The sequence below is a fragment of the Pseudoliparis swirei genome, chromosome 18, assembly GCF_029220125.1.
Source record: "Pseudoliparis swirei isolate HS2019 ecotype Mariana Trench chromosome 18, NWPU_hadal_v1, whole genome shotgun sequence".
Classification (NCBI taxonomy): domain Eukaryota; kingdom Metazoa; phylum Chordata; class Actinopteri; order Perciformes; family Liparidae; genus Pseudoliparis; species Pseudoliparis swirei.
Window position 1 is genome coordinate 16,160,260 of NC_079405.1, and position 19,983 is coordinate 16,180,242.

The 19,983-nt window shown below is 42.1% G+C and overlaps 1 protein-coding gene across 1 annotated transcript; it reads left to right on the plus strand.

Annotated features, from left to right (window-relative positions):
• Positions 1 to 13,045: 13,045 nt before the first annotated feature.
• Positions 13,046 to 18,837, plus strand: ip6k2b (inositol hexakisphosphate kinase 2b). Its single transcript, XM_056437328.1, has 6 exons — positions 13,046 to 13,143; positions 13,279 to 13,655; positions 16,359 to 16,590; positions 16,700 to 16,860; positions 17,010 to 17,185; positions 17,278 to 18,837. Exons 2-6 carry the CDS (start codon positions 13,442 to 13,444, stop codon positions 17,878 to 17,880), a joined length of 1,386 nt encoding a protein of 461 aa, XP_056293303.1. The 5' UTR covers positions 13,046 to 13,143; positions 13,279 to 13,441; the 3' UTR covers positions 17,881 to 18,837.
• The last annotated feature ends 1,146 nt before the right edge of the window (positions 18,838 to 19,983 follow it).

Genomic DNA, 19,983 nt, shown 5'->3' on the forward strand with positions numbered 1-19,983 from the left:
TCAACACTTGAGGGAAATATTAGACGACAGATTTCACTGAAAAAAAGGGAGTGTTTTCCCATAAATCTTCATTATAAATATATTGATGAAACCGCTTAAATTAGATTTAATGATCCCATATTCAAAGTAAAGATAAATCACACAAGCCCAAACAGACTAGATACCAAAGTCATAGCATAACAGACGTCACAATGCTATAAATCAATCCAACTGCCTCGAGAATCTGTTGCACACAGAGAGCTTCAAACAAACAGCTCGCCTAATATTGATCAACATCACACAGTTTGCAGATGGACTGACAAGTGGTTGCAAAGTTAGGGAAAGTTGTGACACGCGGATAGGAGATGTGTGTGCTGCTAGCGCTCATTCATTATCCCACATTGTAAATGATTGGTTTCAGAGAGCAGTGTCACCTTCTGCTTGAAAGGCACTTAAGTGCCACTCATTCCAGTTTATATAAATGCTGTTTGAGGCCTCGTTACACTTGCCAAGAGGGACTTAGGGCTGCAGGGAAGTTCAGGTTCAGGTCTCCTCTTTGAGTGGGCACGGCCAGGTTTGTTTAAATTGAAAAACATTGTGGGATGCATCTACAGGAACAGAGAAGCACTAATATAGAATGGGATAACTGCAGGTTTATGATCTCAAACTGCACGGCCTTCGATGTTCAGGGCTCTTATCATTTTGAATTTGAGTCATCTTGTCGGAATGTGTGTGTGTGTGTGTGTGTGTGTGTGTCTGTGTGTGCGTGTGTGTGTGTGAAACCCTTTCAGATACACGTCTAGTTGCCGTTGCAACAAAACAAATCCTTAATACATAACTGCATCTCAAACTACTTTCACTGAAGCGACTACAATGCTAGTTATGTTAATGTTTTATATATTCATCTAAATGAGTTCCTGCATGTTCTAACTTCTATAAATTGCTCTCACACAGATAGAGGGAAAAGATAACAAGGTGTTATAAGGTATTCCCTGAGTATGTTCTGTTGAAACCAGATCTGAAATAGATATTTATTATTCGTATCATGAAAATGCTGCTCGACCTCTAGATTACTGCTGTAGATTATTTAAACTTCAGTCGTGCTCTGAAACTTAAACAAGCGCTTGTTATCAGTAACCTTCACAAACAAATCTTTGTGAATCAGTCGGCCCACCTCAGTTTGTTAAGAAAGGGAAATATTTGTGTATATATATATATATATTGATGTCATTGTGTATCTCTGCATGGCCTCTGATTGATGTCTGGAGTCTAGACTGGATAACACTTCGGTCTCTCACATTCCCTTCAACTGGAAGTGTCGGGAAGCAGAAGCAAATAACTTTCAGTGCAGGCTAATGTGGCCAATAAAGTACTTTAACTTGTTTACATTTACCCACTCGTAAACTACGAGACCCTGATGTGTAACTAATAATAAAAAAGCAGCTCTGCATCCCATCCACATACTGGATCACTAAAGTACTTCTAAATAATGTAATTTCAGGAACTCAACTTCTGCTTTTGGATCCGACGTGGTAGTTTGGGGAATGCATGGGAGCTCTCGGAGCGCTCCACCTTAACTCTCCTCTGACAGCAGTCCTGGGAACACATGAAGCCAGACCCCTCTCTTCCTCCGAACTCAACCAGACTCTGGCATGGCATTTGTAATAGAAAAATAAATTGCTGATGTGTATTATTTTGGCAGTGAGTCACTCAAAGTGTATTAGCAACTCATTAAGGGGCTCGGCAGAGTGGCTGCACATGGCAGTAGGGCAGGAGTGTCGAGAACAAACCCCTCGTCCCCGCGTTGTCACACTGACCCGTTTCCTTGCTGTTGATGAACATGAACATCCACTTGCACAGGACGGACAGTGAATGCAGCAGACGAGTCTAAAGTTCTTCTGACAGCCGGAGATGTTGATCATTTCTCAGCATAATATCACTGGTGTTATTGATGTATTGACTGGTCAGAGAGCTCTTACAATCAAATGCAGGTTGGGTTTGTCTTTGTTTGTGTCATAGTGACAGCTGTGGTCCACTCTCCGGATCCACATGCCAATGTTTAGGAGGCTGGGAGCCACGCGGAGCAGGACTCAAAAGCAGACTGAAGGCGAAGTAGTCACGTTCAAAAAACAAGGTATTAACTCAGGCTCATCGAACACTAAGAGACAAACTGGCACTGAACAATGAGTAGACACAGACTAAATACACAGGGGAACGAGACACAGGTGGAAACATTGAGGGCGGGGCTTGCAATCACACAGGAGGGTGACACACAGGAGGGAGGCAGGTGAGTCACAGAAAACACAACAGAAACCAACAGTGACAACAAAAACTACCCAGAAGGTCTAGGTGTTACAGCCAAAGCAAAAGTAAAAGAATTAAACATTTTGTGAGTGAGTGAAAGCTGGATCTACTCCAGTCTGTACAAACCAATGGTATCTGGAAGTAGAGATTAGATAATCATGTCCCATGCAGGAATACCAATAGGTGTTGTGGCCTTGTCTGTAAATCAAAAGTTTAATTTACATTTGTCTTTATTTATCCAGACAGGGCATCTAACAAATACTCAAAAAAGCTTTAAGACTCCACGAACATCACAGCAGTCATTCACTCGCTTTCTAAATCAAAACATAACTGTTTGTTATTGTTTGGTGCAGCCGGTTAATCTGCTCACCCTAAAATTGTTAACGATTCATTTTACTTGAGTTACTAACCAATAATCTGCAGAATGCAGAGTTTGCACTGGCTGAACTTGAGTTGCCACAGCTCTGCTAGCATTTTTTTTGAACAGAGAGAGTACAGCCCTCGTTTCGTGGCACAGTAAACACACTTTAGGTTGAACTGATTGGAACTTTGTGGACAAAGGTCATTACAAAACCAGTTTTTTGACATAACAAAAAAATGCATATGCATATAATGACAATTCCACATGAATGTCTAATAGGATCAAATGATGACATTTAGAACAAATGGATGTGAACTGCAACATGACAGGCCTTGAGGCGCTACTTACTTTTAATAACTGATGACTGTAAATTTAGATTGTATGGACCCAGTATTGTCTCCATAAACATTTGATGGTCAGAGTGAAATTGGTTGTGAAATCATGGCTGTGTGCGTGTGTGCAGGCACACAGCCACTGAACCGCCTATACTCTGTGTCAATATAATGTCACGGGGTTAGATACAAACTGGATACACTGGACTTTTACATAATACACTGGATCTATGTTTGCTCTCAAACATCTGCACATGCACAGACACGCCCAGGGCCTCATATTCACACACACACACACACATACACACACACACAAACACACTCACAGATATGTGAGGGAACTCCAAAAGCCCTGACATCTGCAGACTGGAAACAAAAACATTCTCCAAGTGGGGAGTCTGGTTTCTGACTTTTGAGAAAACCCCCATGATTCCTGGAAGAAGAAAAAGAACATTGATGTACACTTGACAGTGAAGCCACAGTAGTGAGGACATTCACGGCCATGACCTTTGTACCTAGAAATGGTCTTAGTTGCAGTTTTCTGCAGTCCCCAGCAAATGATGTGCTTGGCTGAGCAAAAAAACTCAATCAAAGCCAGCATTTAATCTCCAACACAATAATCTAAATTGCAGGGATAAGCACTATACTGTTTGTACCAGATGCAAAACTAAACCTGTGCCGTAACCATGCATGTAATCCTTTAACCCTTGTGTTGCCTTAGGGTCATTTTGACCCGAATCAATATTACACCCTCCCCCCGCCTTAGGATTAATTTGACCCCATTCAATGTTTAATGTCGGTGTTCTTTCGGTAGTCAACAAACAAACATAAAGTGCCTCACACTTAAACTTGGAAAACAATATTAATTCTAATAATTTTCTGGAGGTTTTAATTGCTGGCGTCAAATTAAACCCAAAGGGTAAAATATGTTAGTAAATATAAAGGTAACAGGAGGGTGAAACATTGAATCGGGTCAAAATGACCCAAAGGCGGGGGAGGGTTAAATATTTAATCGGGTCAAAATGACCCTAAGGCAACACAAGGGTTAAGTGTCTTAAGGACTGTTTCAATGTATATAGAATATAATTTAGTCTAGTTTAGCGACTCTGCAGAAAGTGTGGAATAGGAATTTTAAAGCTCAGTTTTGCTCCTTAAACCATGAAGTATTTTTAATTGTCATGTGACCCACTGAACTTCAGTTTAATGCGAGTCCTTGAAGGTGAATGTCTTCCTGCTCTGTTTGTTTTGGGCTGAATCTCCAACATGCTGATGTTCAGGTTTCTTATCATTTTGAATTTGAGTCATCTTGTCGGAATGTGTGTGTGTGTGTGTGCGTGTGTGCGTGATGTGTGTGTATGTGTGTGTGTGAAAATCTAAATATTATTGTTCTAGATGTTGTGACTCCTAGGTGCCACGTGATGTCCTGAGTTACACGTGGAGATCAGGAAAACGAAAACGTTTTTGCTGCTTGGGTCATATGGAACTCGTTAGTGTGCAGAGCTGCAAGACCCGCACACTCTCTCATGGTTAACATCATGTCATTTGAACTATTGCATTCCTTTGTAAACCTCACTCCGTTTCCTAGAAAACCCCACAAACTGAGTTCATGAGCCAAGTAAGCCTGAGGGAAGATATGTGACATGTTTCTCCCTGAAGGAAAACACTGATGAGGTTAAAAAGTTGGTTTTGTTTTTCTCAACAGTCTCCACCCACTGAGCTTTTCAGGGGAAATGACTTTGTTAATACGCTGAATGAATTGAATTTGTGCTGTGTTTTTTAAATGATTTGATCCGTGCTAGGCCTGTTTGTTTGGCCGTGTTGACTGAGTTCAGAAACACAGAGACTGCGTGGCTTTAAACTTGTTTCCACAGTGCTGCTACTGAACTGGTAATTTGCATGGACGGTTGATTTGCATATAGATAAGGATAAAATATATTGATTTATTTATATTGTATGCTCTGCGATTGCAGTGCTTACATTTATCCTTTATTTTTTGTATTAATGTGGACCAAAAATGAGAATTTTGAGTTTACATCTTGCTTTGAGTTATCTCTGTTCCTGTGTGTGTGTATCTGTTACTCTCACGTTGCAGCCTGCAACTAAATAGTGGAGGTGTTGACGGCTGTGGTACCGTGAGAAGTCACAGAACAAGGATCACTGTGGTGAGAGGGAAACTTTGTTTGGAAGAGCAATCTGTGTATAGCTACAGACTTTCTTTTCCGAAATGTCCATTATACTTTTATTTAATGTGGTACTGGTTGTTAGACTCTTATTTATCAAACAAAAAAGTGTGAATGTGCGACTAAAGAAAACAGCACCTTCTTCCAATAAAAATCAAATGCTTTCTCCTTTTTGTTTCAAATATTATCTGTTGGCATTTATAGCAAATTCCTGAAACAGGCGTAACAAAACTTAGGAAAATGGACGTTGTTTGAATTGAGCTGCTGATCATATTTACACAATGCCAAAGAGTTTACACAGCAGTGGAACCGATGTGCGACGTGTGAAATCTTGCACTTGCCATAGATATGCTCAGTAATTGCCAGCACTTGTCAGAGAGTGACACCTACTAGGCGTTTGACTTCGATGTGACAGGTTGGCCAGACAGGATGTGGGGCAGGAGGGGGTGGGGTTTGGGGCATCGGCCATTTGCAGGGAACGTGAAACAGACTTGCGTGGCTTGGTAGGGGGCACATTCAGACAAATGTCGGTGACTCGGTGACTATATATAACCTGTGGCAGACGTATTCTTTGTTTCCTGTTCTTGTTTACATAAAGAATGAAATATAGGACAGACAAGTATTCAAAAACTGGTTCAACTGGCTCATTAGTAGCGAGACATGACACCGTTAGATGAATATTGTGTTGTAGTATCACACTTCTCTCTGGAAATGAAAGCCCTAGTTTTCTGAATAAGTCTGCAACAAGTCCTAACTTCCCACACTGCTCTCTAGAGACTGTTCCCATGGTGATGTCCTTGTGCATAACTAGGATTGATCCACTGGGTGTAGAAACGGGGTCATCACACAGGCATGTGAGCAATGGCCCACTCAATATACAGAAACATAAACTGTCATTTCCAGCAAATTTCTAATTTCTCATTACAAATTCTCTGGCCTCACATTATAGTGTGACATGTTTGTTGACAAACAGATATCCTGTGAGGCTCCACATTGAACATGACCCCCGCCCTCCTCCATGGGCTCAAGAGAAGCAATCAGCGGCTTCTTTCAAAGTGGGTCAGAGTCGAGCTTGTTGTTCAGTGACAGGCTGAAAGTGTCAGGCTGATAGCATTATCTCCAACAAGCTGAGGAGGCTGCAGCGACTTTAAACACAGCAATCATCTGGTATCACGGCATCTTGCCACTGCATGCATTTATCTCTGTCCCTTGTTGAGGGCTTTCCGGCCCTAGCTCAATACACCATGTATAGTTTGTGTTGGCACAATGCCATACGGTTATGCATGTCCTCCACTTTCACTCAAACGCTCATGATATGGAGTAGATAACACAGCTCGTTTCGTGCTATCAGTGTTTTTAAGTGTTTGTTTCTCACTGGATTATTGAGCTGCTTGAATATTAGCCAAGGTTGCACAAATGCATCTCCAAAGAACGCTATCACCAATGGCGTTGACTCTATTGCAAGCCTATGACAACTGTGTAATTCATGTTCACGTTATTAGACAAGCAGTGGTTAGGCAGTTTAGGCATTTTCCAATATCTTAACTTTTGTTTGTTTATATTGCAATATTCTGAGCAATATAATAAAGTATTAACATGATATAATTTATTCAAATTTACTGCCCACCATACTCAGCATGTGTTAAGTCCCTGTATTTTTTTGGTTTCGCTTTTCAGCCTCTGATGTTGATAACCCTCACTGTGTAAACAATGTGCTCGTTCCTTGTATCTCCCTGTAAGAGGCTTTATTGCCAAACCGCACCTTCAGATTTTCACGAGAAAATGTTGTGCATCAATACAGACGGTTTTACAAGGCTTACTGTATATTGCCCTAGCTCCCGTTTTTATGAATGTATATACTGTTCAAACAAACATCCTCATCGCTATCCAAGAATCTGAATCATTTATGTTCGTCACAGACTGATACAAAACAAACTGGTGTTATACTAATTATATGTAGAATATTGTGTCATTTGTTTATTCAGAAGAAGAAAAAGAAGTACAATTGCAGTTACATAAAACGTTTATCTTTACAAGTATGTAATGTTACTGCAATTGTACTTGTTTCAGTGTATGACTGGCATGATTTTAGTTTTTAAATGGTGCTTTGATTGTGATCATCAAGCAGTCAGTGTCTCTTGATCAGATTAGCCTTTTTTTCCATTACCAAAATAAAAGGCGGAAGGAATGACTTGTGGAACATGGGGGCTGGTGGGGAATGCAAGTAAACAAGGCTGTCCTTGAGTTGGCATTGAGTGTCAGCAACACTCATCACTATCAACGCATTCGAGAGCGGCCCGTCGCCTAAATGACGGAGCATGTTGCCCCGTCCCTTTTCTGAGGCGAGCTCTGGTACTCACCCATGTTTCTCTCCCTCATGTGTCTCGGAGTGAGGGGGAGGGCTTATGAATGCTCTGGAAAATGGGATGTGAATAATATTATTGAGATTTCCCCCACGCCAGAAGTTCAAGGCATTCTTCAAAGTACAACTTTTACCCCACACTGTTGGCTGTACTGTAAGTGTGTTGTGTCCCCCTGGGGTGGACATTAAAAAACATTAATTTGAAATGCAATGAACCTGACCATGCCTACAAGACTCCCCCCTGACCATTTCAGACTCCTCAGTCTGAAAAGTTAAACCAATGCAGCAGTGCCTTAAGCATTCATTCTTTCTACATAGCAGGGGGCAACTCCTGTGGTTGCAAAAATAAAACAGATTTTTTTAGAAGTCTATTAGAAAATAATAGGGCTGTCAATCGATTTAAAAAAAGTAACTAATTAAATCGCACATTTTGAAATTGCGATTAATTAATCGCGATTAAAAGTGTTTTCCTTCTTTTTAAAGACAAAACTTCACACAGAGCTGTGTTTTCAAAGAGGCTCCTACATATACAGTGCCAGCGAGTTATTTAATATCGTGGATGATAAATTGTTTCTTCAGTGAAACATCAGATTAGTAAAAAAAAAGAAGTATATTGAGACCCCATTGGTCCTGTCATCTTTAACATTGAACAGCAGCAGAACCAGTGGCCTTGGTAACTGACTGACATTCCTAATATGTCACGTTAACCCTCTGGAGGCTGGGGGCATTTTATACATTTTACAAAATAAATTAAATTCACCGTTTAAAGTCTTTTGCATGTGACACACCCCCACGTGTTATACATCAAACATTCCAGAACAATCTCAGCTCTGTAACTAGAATGGGCACTCGGTAGAGCGCATACCTTCGCATATCACAAGATTGGGCATTGAATTATGAACATGTTGGCATTAGTTGCATGCCAATTGGACAAAAATGTATCGTGCTATGGTAAAAAAAGAGTTTGACCTTTCCATGACCTTGACCTTTGACCCGATTGATCCCAAAATCTAATCAAATGGTCCCCGGATAATAACCAATCATCCCACCAAATTTCATGCGATTCAAGAACATTTGACCTGTTCATGACCTTTGACCTTGACCTTTGACCCGATCGATCCCAAAATCTAGTCAACTGGTCCCCGGATAATAAACAATCATCCCACCAAATTTCATGCGATTCGGTTCAATACTTTTGAGTTCTGCGAAAGATTTTGACCTGTTCATGACCTTTGACCTTTGACCCGATCGATCCCAAAATCTAATCAACTGGTCCCCGGATAATAAACAATCATCCCACCAAATTTCATGGGATTCGGTTCAATACTTTTTGAGTTCTGCGAAAGATTTTGACCTGTTCATGACCTTTGACCTTTGACCCGATCGATCCCAAAATCTAATCAACTGGTCCCCGGATAATAAACAATCATCCCACCAAATTTCATGCGATTCGGTTCAATACTTTTTGAGATTTGCGAATAACACGCATACAAATAAATAAATAAATAAATAAATACACGGCGATCAAAACATAACCTTCCGGCATTTTCAATGCGAAGGTAATAAGGCTCATTGTCCTCGCGCCGTGTTCCCTGGTTCTCTGACTGACAGGCTGCTAAATGAGCCTAACCTGTGAGGTGGGAGGTCCTTTGTGATTTACTGAGTGTTCATTGGTTGTTTTTTTCCCGAAATGTTGACAGACAAACGGATTGACAAATCACGTTGAAGGTTTCGTGTGACGAGTTCTTTCCGCGCCGCGTCACCCGACCCGTCGCCCCTCCGTTCCTCTGTGTATCAGAGGGGGAGACGGGAGGAAGGAGGAGCAGGAGGAAACCCGACTGATTCATCCACGAGTTAAACTGATTTCTGCTCCTTATTTTCGCGGAGAAATAATTGTTTTAAAAACGGAAACAGTGTCAAACCGTACTGCCGCGGTTTAAAAAAAATAAAAATAAAAATAAAAAATTGCGTTAAAATATTTTAGTGCGTTAACGCGGCCAAATTAATCGCATAGATTAACGCGTTAACACTGACAGCCCTAGAAAATAACCCTATTTCTCACTTGATTTCTTACCTCAGTAAACATAAACATGAGTTTATGGTCTCAATTGCTAGTTGTAGGTCTTCTTCAATACAGGATGTTGTTCATTTTGTAATTTATGGTTGAAGTTAGATTATTTTTTAAAGTATGATAACGTATTGTCTGCTTTAGGGCATAGCTATGTTGTAAATGGACAAAAAGCTAGGAGTGGTGCATGCTTTTGTCCTAAAACGTATAGCCTTGTAACAATTCTCCCTTCAAATCAGACCTAAGGGGAAAAGTACAACTCTGTTTTAAGGGAATGGGCAGATCTGATATTGAGTGTTGAGTCTCTGCCACCACACTGCGTAATATGCTTGAAACCTCCAAGAACGGCAAAATGTGAAACAGCCAAAAAAGAAACCAAAGTCAGTTGCGAACACCAAATGTTATTCTTAAAGCAAATTCAATGTGGCATACGCTGCAACACACAAAACGAACATGCACACCAAACAATTAACCCCTCCCAAAGTATAATTACTTCCATTGCTCCCGACAGTCCCGAAGTCTCTTCATGTCTCCAAAAGAAAGTTCAATGACAAGGCTGGCAAACAAAGTTCAAGACAGGGGGAAACGTGCCAGATAATGTATCTGTGGATCTTGCTATGGTTGGGGGAAAATAATATTTGTTATAGTCATGTTAGCCCCGTGCTACTTCATCTGTTTAGCTAGTGGGCCCAGTGGGCCGTATTCCTGCGCAGTCTTCTACTTGTAATCCACACACTTGTCCGGATCCACAGCGAAGCAGTTGCCGGAATAACACGCTGTCCTGAGGCCACTAAACGCCTGTACGTACGATTTCAAATAAGAAGAATACATTTCACCTTAACATTTTTGCTGATGCATTTGTTCAAGCCATCTCTGGTGGGTAGACTTTACAATGACTCCTTTGTTTGTAGAAGGCCACCAGTATACAATGTGCACGGAGGAGGTTGTTGGACGTTGCGTCACTGCTGTGTTTCATAGCTATTGTCTTGGGGCATAGACCCATGACATGCGAGGGGAAGGAAGCCGGGCTGAGCTGACATAACACCAACGCATCAACGAGGCCATGGTGACTCGGCTAGAAAGTCGGCAACTCATACACATGAACACACACTTTCTTGTATCTTTCATACTGTATATATAGTCTTAGTTTGATTTGTAAAGTCACGTTTTTTCCTAAGAAACCATGTTGAAGAGTTCAGTGCTTTAATTTCAAGATTAGATGCACTATGAAAAGAGCATAATAGTTTTTTTCTGTGTTGACGATTTCTTTGAAAAACATGTTTTGGAATGAGATCTGTAGGCTTCTTAATATCCGACTGAACATCCTGGACGAGACCAAATTCAGAGCACAGACAGGCGTTCATCCTGATTCCCAGTCTTGAGGCCCACTCTACACATTTGCAATCACACAAATAAATCCTTCACACGGTAACCGAACACTGCCTTGGTTGTCCTTCCCGAAAAATGGACTGGCATGATTAAGTCAGTATTGTTCTGTTGATCCTGGGATCGTAACTTCTGGGAAGCCCAGGATGTGCCTCCTAAGACACACACACACACACACACAAACACACACACATTGCTTTACACACACATTCTCTTCTCTTTTTTTGTTCTGATCCATATTTCACACCAGATCACCAGGGAGTCTCTACCCGTGCGGCCAGTGGAAAGAGAGGAGTGGGTTGTTCAAGGCCCTGTTCAAGTGCTGATCATTTAATCCCCTTCCTGCCTAACTCTGGGATCCTTTCTTCCCATTTTAATACCAGTGCAGAACTGGAACATCAGAGATTAGTGCATGATTAGGCTTTAGTGACCTAAGTATGTCTACAGTACCTCAGCTTTGTCTGCTCTGGCACACCAGTTAGATTCATGAGCTACTCATAGAAACATGTCCAGTTGGGTCTGTACATCTGAAGCTTTACTTCAAACTGATTTTTACAGATATTACTGGAAAATAACATTACAAACTAGCTTTAGGGCTTTATTCAAAGATTGGAGCCAGCGTGTGTGTTATAGTGCTGTGTTACATACTCTAATACAATGTCTTTAAGACATAGAAGCAGTTTATTCACATTAATACGTTTGATCCTGTTCAGGTTCACATCATCAAAAACTGAGATGTCTCCTAATACTAATACTATACTAATATGACTGGCCAACCAAACAGTTGAACCTGGCTTAGCTATTACCACAGTACAGTGTATCGTCTTTGTGATTGACATGTATTGGTCAGTCGACCCCATGTTGGTGCATCAATAGAAGACCTTATATTATGTACAATTGGGCCTACTGTCTGATGATACCAATCTATTGTTAACATCTGTCTATGGCAATTATAGGGGCAACATGTTGGGGCCATGATGACTTTCATAGCAGAATAAACTGTCTTTAAACCATGTATAGAGAGCTGCATACATAACCACTAACCACAGTATTGTCCGTCGCTGTAAAAGAAAAGTATGTGAAACTGTTGACAGGACACCTCAAACAGTAATCAAGGGCACTTTTTGTAGTATGAAATATTGATAAATGATGTAATACTTACCCAGAGCCTAGAAAATATATTGTATGTAGCCTATGTTATGTCATCTCACATGTGTCGGGGGATGGTGACAGTTGAACAATCCATATGGGTGAGCATCTTTCACTGGAATTATCTTGGGTAATACAGAAGATGAATGCTTCAAACTCAAAGATGTATGAGTCCAACTGGAAATCTTGGACCATATTCCATATTCCCACAAACACTTGTAGCAACATTGTCATATTTAAGCAACACAACCTTGTGCTTTTTTGATGCAGCTGGTCTGAACACACCCTCATGTCACGTATTTCTGTAATGACAAGTGTCCAACTCGTAAAGGGTGTTCACCCTAATAATATAAATAATATTCTAGTCAAACCAGATTTTAATTGCATTCATAATTAAACCATTGAATGTGATGGACAGTCTGACTCCGCCTGAGTTGTGTGGTCACTTTCAGATTCGTAAACATATAAATCTTTCCATTATCTATGATGTGAACATGGCATTAGTCGCTTTGTGTGTCACCTAAACTCACCCTTAATGTTTACCCAAGTTATTGCTGAAACATGAAAACGAAAGTCGTAATTTTATTATCAAAACGAGATGTGCGGTTTCGATTTCCTTCTGCCATTTTAAATTCCCTGCTGCATTTAGTCCCCACTGCCATTCGATGTTGCAGGAATACGATTAAACTAACACCCTGCAGTCTGTCTCCAAAGTAACTCGCAAATACATTGAAATGCCCTCAGCGAGTGTTTTGTTTTTGAGTCGAGTATTTTTCATGTTCACCCCTCCCCCCTGTTTTCTCTCCTTCCTCTTTGTTTGCTCGATCTTCTTCTCGGTGCCTTGTCTCCACCCAGCGACAGCCACGGCTCTGTGATTGGCCAGTTGAGAATGTGGGCGGGGTTTACTTGGCTGCCTCTGCTGTTTTTCTAGCTCGGGGATCAGCTCTGGCGTCACTTTCAGTAGCAGCCGCACGACGGAGACGACCGTCGCTTGAAAACGTTTTAAGCAGCTTTAAAGCTGCGTAAGTAGCGTTTTATTACACATTCAAATACGGAGATTTATCCAACACAACGGAGGAGTTTTAAAAACGGGTCCTTCGTAAAGGAAAAGAGGGAGAATAAGGGATTTAATCGTTGCCTCTGTCCTTCCTGTCCAGCCCTTTGTTTTTCCCAGTGCTGTGCTCGTGCAGGCGACCGGTAGCGCCCCCTCGCGAGCTAACAGAGAAGAGCTCGAGGATAGGGAGCCAAGCGAGCGGCCGAGCCTCCTGCCTCCAGAGCGACGTGGGTCCCCCCAACTCAGTTGTCCGATGCGGAGTGAGGATGAGTCCCGCTCTGGAAGCCCTCATGCAGGCGGACGGGACTCCTTATCCCGGAAAGGGGGTGATGCTTGAGCCCTTCGTGCACCAGGTGGGGGGGCACTCCTGTGTGCTCCGGTTTGGGGAGCAAACAATATGCAAGCCGCTCATACCGCGCGAGCACCAGTTCTACAAGAGCCTTCCTCCAGAGATGAGGAAGTTCACCCCTCAGTATCGAGGTAAGACCCCCATCACGCGGCTGCTGACCGCGTCACGCTGCGTGTTGTTTTTGTAACAATTCAACCCCTGTTCTTGTTCTTTGTGCTCACGTTTACAACGTGTAATAGTCAAGGCGCTCTGTGTTGAATGTAATAACACAACACGCATTTTTTTAATTTGTGTTGTATGTTCAGGATGTTATTAAGCTGTGGCTGTAATGTATTACTGCAAGGTCTTAAAGAACATGGTGTACACCACACAGCAAGATGGAACGTTTTTATATTTATAGGTGGATATATTTCTCTTTTTAAATGGCTATGTAATATGTAATGTTGGAGCAATTTGACCCTCACAGTCACGCGGGGTGGGGGGCGGGGGGGTTCAAGCTGCAGCCAGGCTTGAGGGCCTGACTCGGGCGAGGAGCCAGAGGACTTTCATGTGTCAGGTTTTATAGACGGCTTCGGTTCCACATGGATAACACAATAAATAAACGAGACAGATCGCCAGTAAAGTAATTCACTTGAGGAGATGTCTAGGTTCGTCACCGAAACACAATGTCATCTACACACATGGCATCCTCTGGTTGGGTCTCAGACACTGACACCTCATATGAGGAAAAACACTCTGGAAACCGTACACCGCTTTCACTGGACAAACACTTTGCATTTTTTCATTTTCTTTATTATAAATGTTTTCTTAAATTGAATATGTCCTGCTCTGCAATTGTATTGTGCATTTTTAATTTTCATACTTAATATTAATATTTTATGTTTACTTTAATTGTAACCCGGCTTGCTGCTGCTACAACCAAATTCCCCCCCCTGGGGATGAATAAAGTAAATATCTACCTAACTACCTCCATATACCTGACTCCTCAGTAATGCAGCGTGGGAGTCCCACGCTGCATTACTCAGGAGTCAGGTATATGGAGGTGAGAAGTGGCGTTATGAAGACTAGATCATAGTGAACTAAGCATCTCTTTCTACATTCCACACAATAATAAGCGGAACAGTTGTGCTTGTTTTTTAAAGAACATAGTAATGTGAGGTGTTCATTAACTTGAAGCTAAAGCCATTTAAAATGACATTTCAGTGTCATTCTGTAGTGGCCTGTAATCAGAATAAATTCATAGATGTAGACACGTGAGGGAATACTTAAAGCTTTGAGACATCAGTAGAAGGATTGTAACATGATTTGTATTGACTGTGAAGCATGGAGATGGGGCACAGGGTTTAATTTCCAAGATATGGACATCAAAGTCAGATTTGACAAGCAGAACTTTTGAACCTAATAAAACAATACTCACTGATAGTGATCTGAAACTATGTCAAACTCCTGATATTATGCTTCAGCCAATCAGGCTATACAAATATTAATTTATGTTCCTGTTTTACAAATTTATGAGCTGCTCTTTTGAATTAAGCCGGAGTGACTCATAAATTCCCACACTCACTGAGGTGGTGTGATGACAGTGCAGCTCTGAGTGGACAGTCCATATGGAGGCAGGGCCTCGTGCAGGATGGTAATGTCATCAGCCATGTCCGGGGCTGCAGAAGAAACATCATTACTGCGTCCTCAGGCCCACCATTTAACACGCTAAATCAATCCAATGCTTTTTTTAAACGTTGGTGTTTTGGTGAGGTTGTTCTTTGGGTCAATGGCTGGTAATTCTCTGCTATCCAGTGGCTGTTTTATGAACTACTACTTGTGTTATTGGATGCCAAATGTATCATGTATTGACGTGGATGCTGTGTCAATATCTCTGCCACTTTCTCTGCCGGTCATTTTGAGTCCACATCCTTCCTTCCTGTCTCTGGTTTATCTGTATCAGCCGCTGCAGCTGTGATGTTTATTCTCAGTGCTACACCTCCCCCACCCTGCACACACAGGTCCTTTTAGGGACTTTTACTCGGGTCGGGGGGGGGGGGGGGGGTGGGGGGTTACGGTGGATCATGTTATAAATTATCGTTGGCATTGAGGTAGACTGTTTTTCATTTATTATTAAGATGATTCTATCCCTTCCTCCCCTCTCTGGTATGTTTTTGAGCTTGTGAAACTGGTTGTATTCCACTCAACAAAATGCTAAACGTCTTTAAATGTTCTTGTTTCATTTCAGAGTTTATGAACTGTGGAGACAGACGGTCACTAATCATGGTTACGTACTGATTGTCTGTAATGTGGTTACGCAACTCTTCTCTGTTGCTTATTTAGCTGTATGTGGAAAGAGAGATCTGTACTTAATTCTCTTATGTCATTGCAGACTGCTTGAAACTCTGTATAATGCCTGATTGTGTGTTTCATAAGGATGTTGAGCAGTTGCTTAATAAATGTCCTTCTGAGTTTGACACATTTCAGCCTTGTGTGGTATTTTGTCTCGTTTCCTGAATGAGTTTAAGAACACCGTTAGTGTTTGGACATCTGTTGCTCTTGATATCAAATGCTCTGATTGTTAATACCCAACTTTTCACTTGTCACATCCATAATCTTAACTGCCATATAACATGTTTATGTGTGTTTGTATAAATGTGGAGATGCAGATGGCTGTCTGAATGAGTCAATATCTTTGTGGAAATATGTTTTTAAAATGTGAATAAAAGAGTTCTATTTAATTGGACAAATTATTATTTAATATGGTTTCCAAAGTTATGAATGATAACCTAAATAATTGACTTATAAATTCTGTACTAATAAAGTCTCTCTGATGCTCCTTTTCGTCCTCTCAGGTGTAGTGTCAGTCAGTTTCGAGGAAGATGAGGAAGGGAACCTGTGCCTCATCGCCTACCCCCTCCACAGTGAATCTGGGGACCTGGAAAACAAAGACTCCTCCGCAGACTGTGAGCCCAAGAGCAAGATGCTGAAGTTGAACAACAAGAAGCAGTCCTCGTTGCTTCTGGAGAACGACAACTACAGCAAAGACAGAGCACGAAACAGTCGTAAAAAAGACAAGATCATGAGGTGAGAGTTCTTGTCATGAAACCGTATTGTTTCATAAACGTTGAGCCACTTCATTAATATGTTCGGTAACGCCAATGCTGACATCTTTTCTGTGTGGTCACTTTTGCAGTTATAACCGTGATGAGATGCAGCAGCAGGCCGAGGATCTCTACTTCAGCCTGGAAAAAGGCAACGTTGTGCCGCAGATCAAACACAACCCCTGGAGTCTCAAATGTCATCAGCAGCACTTACAAAGGATGAAGGAGAATGCAAAGCACCGTAACCAATACAGTATCCTTTCATCAATAAACAGCCGGTACCGTCTGCCCAAGTGTGCACTGAAGTCGACAGATGTGTCTTTGATGTTAAAATAAACACGCACAAAGTGAGTTAGTCTGGAGGTCTTCTGTTATCGTGTGATCCTTAACCACCGTTCACAGAATTTATTCTCTTGGAGAACCTGACGTGGCGCTACACTGTACCGTGTGTCTTGGACTTGAAGATGGGAACTCGCCAACATGGAGATGATGCATCAGAGGAGAAGAAAGCCAATCAGATTCGCAAGTGTCAACAGAGCACATCTGCTTCCATTGGAGTGCGACTTTGTGGCATGCAGGTACGGTGGCGATGCAACACAACTGCAATCCATTAGTTTCTGTATCGGTGACTCGTGGAGCTGTAGTCCTCATGCTTCTGTGTAACCTGCAGGTGTACCAGTCCGACTCAGGCCAGCTGATGTTCATGAATAAGTACCACGGCCGTAAGTTGACCCTTGCCGGCTTCAAGGAGGCGCTCTATCAGTTCTTCCACAACGGGTGTCGCCTCCGGCGAGAGCTGCTGTCCCCAGTGCTGCGCAGACTCCGGGAAATGCAAGCCGCCTTGGAGGCCTGCGAGTCTTACCGCTTCTACTCCAGCTCCCTGCTCATCATCTATGACGGAGACCTTCCTAGAACTCATACGAGACCCAGACACCGTGGTGGGGAAGAAGGTGACGATGATGAGCCATCCGACGATGATGATGAAGAGGAGGAGGAAGGAGGGGCCTTTGGTTTCCCTCGATCTTCCTCAGCAGGTGGCGGTGCCGGTGTGGCCGGAGGGAGCGGCAACAGTGGCAGCAGTCGCTCCTCCCACAGCACAGGAGAGGCCAGCGGCCCGGCGGTCGACGTGCGCATGATTGACTTTGCTCACACAACCTGTCGGCACTATGGGGAGGACAGCGTGGTGCACGAAGGCCAGGACAGTGGTTTCATTTTCGGCCTCCAGAACCTGATCACCATTATCTCCGAGTTGGAGGATCACAGTACTGATTGAGGCTGGACTGAGTCCGACACGGTCTAAATTTCCAGCATGGGAAGAGCTCGATGGTCTGAAACCCTGCGACTCCAGGGTCTGACACTTCTCTGCTTGGAGGGAACCTCAGACACCGCTGGGTGAGGGGAGAGTCTGTGGCTGTTCCCGCGCTCTCCCTGACAGAGGACAGGGCGTCCTGTGCCCTTACTTGCACTTTTCTCTTTCTGGGACTGCTCTCCTCTGGTACAGACGAGTTTCTTCATTGTTGAGTTCTCTCTGAGAGAGAAGAGGGATAATTGAACCTCAAGTGTAGTTCTAGGAGCCTGACGTGGTGCTTTACCTGTGATATGACATCCATTTCTTTCTTTTTTTTGGAGGGGGGGGGGTGAATTTTGGACTGCCGATCCTAAACAGCACATTACTTGTGGGGAAGTTGACCTTGGCTGGCTAGGTCTGTACCTTTTTTGTAGCAATTGAAAACGTAAAAACATTTTCGGTTATTATTGGTGTCTCTTTAGACCCTTGCAACAAACATGGTTTTTATGTCCACCAGGAACTCGTATTTACACTTTTTGGTGGAAGAACAAGATTATTTTGGTCTTGAAGAAGGGATTTTCCTTTTTTCAACAGTTGCTCTCCTCTGTACTTTTTTTTGCCTATATACAAAATGCTTTTTGAGGAGGTAATATCCTTGTTTTGTCACTGTCCTTGTTTGTCTGATTTCTCTTCATTCCTGAAACTTTGACTTAACAGAATTTATTGATTTTAAAAACACTAGCTAAAAAGACTATATAAAGATTATTTATTTGAAAGGATTGTTTTTAAAAAAAATGGAAACTGCTACATTCCATACCACTCTTATCTGTTCTGATACCAACTTTGATTTATTTTATTATTGCAAGAGACAATGGTTCTCTTGTTTACCTGTGTGTTAACAGTGTCTTGAAGAATAAAGGCATTCATTTGTTGTAAAAACTACTCTCCACGTTGTGTTCATTTATGTTCTTTGCATATATAAAAGTGTACGGGGACATTATAGACTTGCAGTTACTATGAAATCATGTGATCTCAGCCGGATCAATGGAAACATCTGATATCTAACCAGCTTGTTAACTGATTAAAATGCAATTTAGTGAACCAGAATTGTGTGAATATTGTCATGTTGTGACACCTGCGAATTCTCTTCAGTTCAGTCTGTTAATGCTTCACCTTGGAGAAGAACGCTCTGTTTACACACAACTGAGGTAACATATTTGTGTGCATGCCCTAAGATTATAAATGTTGTTTTTCTCCACAGTAAGATGGAATCTGAAGCCTAAACACTAAAAGGAAGAGCGAGACAACCACGACGTGGGCTCTGGTGACGTTGTTGTGGTTTTAACTTGATGTATGTGATCAAAAAAATAAAATAAATACAACAGTTTGGTTCTGAAGTGTTGGTAGTATTAAGGACATTACTGATCAATGATGCAGTAGTTTTTGTGAACTTGAAATGCAAAATCCATCCGCAGGAAAGTACCTCCCTAAGAAACAGGCTCTCCTTGTTCAGGTTTTACCTTTGTTTGCACAATATACTTGAGATAGTGTAAAAATAAACATTGCAAACCTCACGTTACATTTGTCATAGATACAAAGTTCAATTTTAAGCAGTTTAGTTGAGGTGTTTGGCCTAGTTGCCTTCAGCAGTGACATCGCTGACTGATCTGCTCTCGGGCTCAGATTATACACTTAAAACATGAACTACTTCCTGAACTGTAATGCTAAGCAGGAAGCAGTGTGATGTGTTAGCCAGAAGTCACATGTACCAACAGATCCGAAGCAGCAACCTCAGATGACCACTATTTGTTTGAGGGAATCAACTCCCTCGTTAAATAAGTGAGCCTAGAAGGCTTCCTCGCACCAGAAACCCCCTGAGCGAAGGAGGGTCGGTCCACAGAAACACTGTCTGTGTGGAAGGAAAGTATCGCTTGTATTGTGCGATGCTTTTCAGCCACTTGTCACACCTGTTTTACATGAAGGGCGGGGTTATTGGTCACGTTTCTAAAGGCTAGGTGATGACGTAGACCGACCTGCTTCCAACACTAAAACGATTGTATGGCGTAGATCGAGTGGAGCAGGCCCTCA